Below are 6669 nucleotides of genomic sequence, written 5' to 3' on the forward strand. Positions count from 1 at the left end.
CCCTCCTGCTTTTCATTTTCCCACGTTCCATTCCCTCAACCCCCTCTTTAAAAACCCCTCAGTGAACCCGAGTCCTTGAGGTGGCTTTAGCCTGGCCGTTCCTCTTCAGGTTTACCACAGAGGTGGATTAGCCTAACACCTCTCCTTAGGTCACTGGTATTACTGAATAAAAGCTCACTTCCATTTTCACCGACATTTGACTTTTGGGTTGTTTTTTGTCTGGGGACAGGCAGCCAGGAGTTTGATATCAAATTTGGGGGAGGTTCAGCCAGGAGCTGAGTGGCCCCTTTCACAGCAGTGACTCAAAATTTCAGTAACGACAAGAAAGGATGTAGCTCAGGAAGTCACCTAAGCCCTACTGTAGGAGGGAAAAACAGGGAGGAATATCAGTCTCTGGAGAGAGCTGTATGCATTACCTAAAATACATTGTATGTATATATTTTTTTCCAGCTTTATTGAGGTATGATTGACAAATAAAATTGCATATATTTAGGGTGTACAATGTGATGTTTTAATATACGTATACATTGTAAAATAATTACTACAATCAAGCTAATTAACATATCCAGTACCTCACATAATTTTCATTTTTGTGTGTGGTGAGAACTCTTGAGATCTACTCTCTTAGCAAATATTAAGTATACATTATTGTGAACTATAGTCACCTTGCTGTACTTTAGGTCTTCAGGACTTACTCATCTCACAGCTGAAGCTTTGCATCCTTTGACCGTTATCTCCCCCTCTCCCCCACCTGCCAGCTCCTGTAACCACCATTCTACTCTGTTTCTGAGTTTCACTTTTTTTTAGATTCCACATAAGTGATATCATGCAGTATTTATCTGCGTCTGGCTTATTTCATTTAACATAATGTCCTCAATATACATACATGTTATAGAAAATGGAAACATTTCCTTCTTTTTTAAGGGCAAATAATATTCCATGGTATATATATACATTTTCTGTATCCATGCATCTGTCAACAGACAATAGGTTGTTTCCGTATCTTGGGGCTATTTTGAATGGTGCTGCAATGAACACAGCAGTGCAGCTATCTCTTTGAGATAGTGATTTTATTTCCTTTGCATATACACCCAGAAGTGGGATTGCTGGATTATATGGTCATTCTGTTTTTAATTTTTTGTGGAACCTCCATACCATTATCCATAATGGCTGTACCAATTTACTTTCCCATGGACAGTGCACAAGCGCTCCCTTTTCTCTGCATCTTCACCAACACTTGTTATCTTTTGACTTTTTGATAATAGCCACTCTAACAGATGTGAGATGATGTCTCAGTCTGGATTTGATTTGCATTTCCCTGATGGTTAGTCATGTTGAATACCCTTTCATTTGCCCATTGGCCATTTGTATGTCTTTTCTGGAAAAATGTTTTGTTTGGTTGATATATGAAGATGATCAAAGTATTGATCACAAATCACATGGTTTATTTCCATACAGAAATACTTTTTCTTTTTCACAATGCTTAAAGAGGGGGAGATTAATGAGAACACATCTCACAGGGGACACATTTGATGAGCAAGTTGCATCAACCACATAGTAAGTAAATTCTAATTTCGTTTAAAGTCCAGTTATTAAAGTCTATTTGCTCAATTAGGATGAAAGCAGGCTTCTATGCATATAAACTCTAATCGAAGTTTGAGGAACTTTCTAGGAGAGGTTCTTGGAAGAGACCCTTTGACCAACAAAACAGTGATCCACAATAATACATAAGGTCCCTTGAAGCAAGTGAGCAGAGCCGAGACCCCAGAGAACAGCTGGGGTGCTGGCAGAGAGGAGTCCTGCTGCAGCCTGAGCTCTCGGTCTGCCTCTGACATTCTTGGGTGCGTGTATGTTCTGGAATCCTGGAGTTGAGACAAGTAATTCATGTATCTGGTCTGATAAGGTGTGAAGAAACACTCTCGTGGAGAGGGGGATGACACTCCATGCTCCTCTCACAGCAAAACACATGTCCCTCACATGGCAAGTCTATGTGTTTGGAATCATTTCAAACCTACGTAACACAGGTCCTTGGCTCATTTTTAAATAAGGTTATTTGATTTTTTGCTATTGAGTTGTATAAGTTCCTTATATATTTTGGATATTAACCCCTTATCAGATGTATGGTTTGCAGATATTTTCTACCACTTTGTTGTTTCCAACACTGTGCAGAAGCTTTTCAGTTTGATGTAGTCCTTTTGTTTATTTTTGCTTTTGTTGCCTGTGCTTTTGGTGTCAAATCCAAAAAAAATCGTTGCCAAGACCAATGTCAAGGAGCTTTCCCCCTGTTTTCTCCTAGGAGTTTTATGGTTTCAGGTCTTACATTTAGGTCTTTAATCCATTTTGAATTAATTTTTGTGTATGGTGTGAGACAAGGGTCCAATTTTATTTTTTTGCATGTGGATACCCAGTTTTCTCACCATCATTTGCTAAGAGTTTATCACTTTCCCATTGTGTTTTCTTGGTGACTGTCAAATATTAGTTAACCACGGATGTGTGGGTTTGTTTCTGGGCTCTCTGCCTTGTTCCATTGGTCTACGTCGGCATTTATGCCAGTACCATATTATTTGATGACTGAAGCTACGTATATAGTTTGAAATCAGAAAGTGTGATGTCTCAAGCTTTGTTCTTCTTGCTCAAGATTGCTTTGGCTATTCAGGGTCCTGTTTCCATACAAATTTTAGAACAAAATTTTCTATTTCTGTGAAAAATGTTATTGGTATTTTGATAGGCATTGCATTGAATCTGTAGATCACTTTGGGTAGTATGGACATTTTAATAACAAAGTTGACTCTTGAAAAACATGGGTTTGAACTGCACAGATATACTTACATGTGGATTTTTTTCAATAAATATACTGGAAAAAGTTTTTGGAGATTTGTGACAATTTCAAAAAATTCACAAACCACACAGCCTAGAAATATCAAAAAATTTAAGAAAAAGGTACGTCATGAATGCACAAAATATACATAGATGCTAGTCTATCATTTACTATACCATAAAATACACACAAATCTATTATAAAGTTTACACACACACAGACTAGACATCATTCACAGTCAAGAGAAATGTAAACTAATATAAAGATGCAATATTAAATCATAATTGCATAAAATAAGTACAGCACACAGTGCACTCGGGTAATCATTTCGTAGCCACCTCCTGTTGCTATTGCAGTGAGCTCAAGAGTTGCGAGTATCTGCTTAAAATGCCATGTGATGCTGATCATTTCCAAGTGAGCAGTGTGTCTCTCCAGTAAATTGCATATTGCAGTAGAAAGTGATCTCTCATGGTTCTCCTATATTTTTTTATCATGTTTGGTGCAAAACCTTGAATAACACCATGGAGCCCATATAAAGTGACACTAGTGTTGCTGGAAGCACTCCTGAAAAGCAGAGAAAAGTCATGACATTACAGGAAAAAGTTGAATTGCTTCATATGTACCATAGACTGAGGTCTGCAGCTGTGGCTGCCTGCCATTTCAAGATAAATGAATCCAAGAGGTCCAAATCAAGAGGGCAGAGTGACACTCCCCAATGTCACTCTCTCCCACAATCCACTAATTTACAACTATTAAAAAAGCAACAACTGCCAAGATGGGGTTGCTAGAGCTCAGGGGAAGAGGAGAGACCTGCGGAGTTCATGAAGGTGGGAGAAGTTATGATGAAAGAAGGGACTGCTCTGACCGTTTCGAGCCCTGGCCATTTCAAGGCTGGTCTCACGCAAAGCAAAAGCTGGCAAAAGCCACAGCTGTGCCCTTCGTATGAAGTTGCTCAGAGGTGGCAGGGGAGAAGAGGGCCTTGGTGGCCCCTAGGCTAGCAAGACCACTAACACGGTTCCTGTGGGTTTGCATAGGAGTGAGGGTCCACAGACAACTGAAGAAAGGAGCCACTCAGAGGCCAATGAGGGACCAGCACATGGCCTGCCCCATGGGAAGTGTTTGGAGTGCGGGTGGTGGGGGAGACTGGCCACAGGGGGAACACTGGGGCACAGCATGGACAGCCGATCTGCCCTTCAGCCAGCACAGGCCCACTAAGTAGAGACTGGGCAGGAATATAGAACTGCAGGGGGTGCAGTTTGCTGAAAAGATTCAGACCCAAACCAGAGTTTTCACACAACCCAGGTATATAGAACCTCACAAGACATGGAAGTACTCAAAAGGTCCACAATTAAAACCTGAGCTGCACAAAAAGCCTTCCTAGGGAATCAGCAGCAAAGCAGCAATTTAGCTCAAGCACAGGCTTCAAGTGGGGGGGGGACCACCCCACAGGTAGTTCCCCATTTTAGAAGTAAGCAAAGGACAACAAATTAGTTCCAGTGCAGAGTTTAAGTGGTGGGGGTAGCTTATAATCCAAGACAGAACTGAAAGAAAACACAAAAAACCCACAGAGCAGAGACAAAGTTCTGGTATTAACCAGTAAAGGTCTAACACCAACAAAGAAACCCCCAGTTCCAGAGCCTTTATGAGGGGAGCCCAAGGGCCTCAGCCACAACCCCCCAACATCCACATCTAGCCCCACAATGACCATGCCACCACTGGAAGCCCCCTGGGCCCCCTAGCCCGGGGGGCGAGGGCCTCAGCCCTGCCTTATCCCATCATCTGCATCCAGCCTGGTGATGACCAACACGCCACCAGAAGTCCCTCAGCCTTCTGAGTTGTTGGGGTCTGAGGACCCCAGCCACACTCCCCACATGTCTGCATCTACCCTGGAGACAACTAAGCCACTGCTGGGAACCCCCCAGGCTCCGAGTGCTGAGTTGGGGCAGTCCACATGCCCGTGCCCTCTGCAAGCAGGCCAGTGAAGGAGCTGGCTGTGGGCCAGCCCCCCTCCCCACCTCCACCTGCACTTCAGTACCTCCCTCCCACCTGTCCCTCCCACTGCTCTGCAGCATCTTTGAATGTAAAAAAACACTAATAATTAATAATATTTTTAAAAAAGATAAATGAATCTGAAGTAAGGACCATTGTAAAAAAGGAAATTCATGAAACCATCACTCTGCAGCTAGGCCAGCAGGCATGACCATCTTGTAAACAGACAACCTAAACCTATGGTATCAATAAATACAGCACAGTACTAGAAATCACTTTTCTCTTCTTTATGATTTTCTTGATAGAATTTTCTTTTCTCTAGCTTACAATATTGTAAGAATACAGCATATAATACATATAACATAGAAAATATGTTTTAACCGATTGTTTATGTTATTGGTAAGTCTTCCAGTCAACAGTTGGCTGTTAGTAGCTAAGTTTTGGGGGAATCAAGTTATATATGGATTTGTGACTGACAGGGGCGTCAACACCCCAAACCTTGCAATGTGTTCAAGGGTCAACTGTATCAATTCTTCTAATCCATGAACATGGGATATCTTTCCATTGATTTGTGTCTTCAATTTCTTTCATCGATGTTTTACAGTTTTTAGAACATAGGTCTTTCACCTCCTTGGTTAAATTTATTCCTAAACATTCTCTTTTTGATGCTAAAGTAAATAGAATGATTTTCTTGGTCTCTTTTTTTCAGATAAGAATAAGATCTAGTGTTCTATAGCAATACAGGGAGACTGCAGGCAATGACAAATAGGTGACAAATGCTTGAAATGATGGCCACACTAAACACCCTGATATGATCATTACACACTGTATGAATGTACCCAAGTATCATATTATGCTCCATAAATATATATAATTATCATGAGTCAATTGAGGGGAAAAAAGAGAGTAGAATAGTGGTTACCAGAGGCAGAGAAAGAGGAGGGTGGGATGGGGAAAGGTTGGCAGACCAGCACAAAGTTATACAATTATAGTTAGATTGGAAGAATAAGTTCTGGTGCTCCAGGGTGACTATAACTAATAATATTGTATTCTATATTTCAAGATAGAAAAGAGGATCTTGAGGGCCAGCCTGTGGCTCACTTGGGAGAGTGTGGTGCTGATAGCACCAAGGCCATGGGTTCGGATCCCTATATAGGGATGGCCGGTTCGCTCACTTGGGAGAGTGTGGTGCTGACAACACCAAGTCAAGGGTTAAGATCCCCTTACTGGTCATCTTTAAAAAAAGAAAAAAGAGGATCTTGAATGTTATAACCACAAAGAAATAAATGTTTAGGTGACAGACATGCTAACTATTCTGATTGGATCATACAATCATATACAATATTATGCTTGTACTGAAACAACAAGCTGTACCCTAAGAACATGTATAATTTAAAAAAAATTTTTTTTAAATAAAACCATGAGCACAGAGGTCTAGTCTTACCTTCTTAAAAGTCCTATTTCTTTAAAAAGAGTAATAGATATACTTTTATTACCTACTCATCCATTTATATTGAGTCAATTAAATAAAAAAGGTAATCAAATAAGCAAATTAAAAGATAAGACACCACCTTTTTTTCATATTTTTAATTACCATTATTGCACCAATACAGCATATGCTTTATATACATATATCTTAAACATTTTCAATTTTTCAGCAATTCAAATACATAATATATTATCATCTTGAGAATACAAAGAACACAACATGGAGGAAGACTGAGAAAATAAGTTCCCAGTAGTTAGTCACCAATGATTACACATACTTTCCTCTTAGTGTTTTCTATTGGAATTTTAAAATGTCCTGCCATGGCTCTGCAAAAATAGAGCTGCCCGGAAGGGGAGACAATGAAAAAAAAAAA

General features: G+C 40.3%; 1 protein-coding gene across 2 annotated transcripts in view; it reads right to left on the reverse strand.

Annotated features, from left to right (window-relative positions):
- Positions 1 to 2820: 2820 nt before the first annotated feature.
- Positions 2821 to 6669, reverse strand: part of NECAP1 (NECAP endocytosis associated 1) — a 21812-nt gene continuing 17963 nt past the window's right edge. For both annotated transcript variants that reach the window (XM_008563397.1, XM_008563399.1), the window contains exon 8: positions 2821 to 3382. In XM_008563397.1, coding sequence (XP_008561619.1) covers positions 3223 to 3382 — 160 coding nt within the window. In that variant the 3' untranslated portion in view covers positions 2821 to 3222. The remainder of the gene's footprint in view (positions 3383 to 6669) is intronic.

This window comes from Galeopterus variegatus, unplaced genomic scaffold (genome assembly GCF_000696425.1).
Source record: "Galeopterus variegatus unplaced genomic scaffold, G_variegatus-3.0.2 Scaffold13458, whole genome shotgun sequence".
In the NCBI taxonomy this organism is placed as follows: Eukaryota; Metazoa; Chordata; class Mammalia; order Dermoptera; family Cynocephalidae; genus Galeopterus; species Galeopterus variegatus.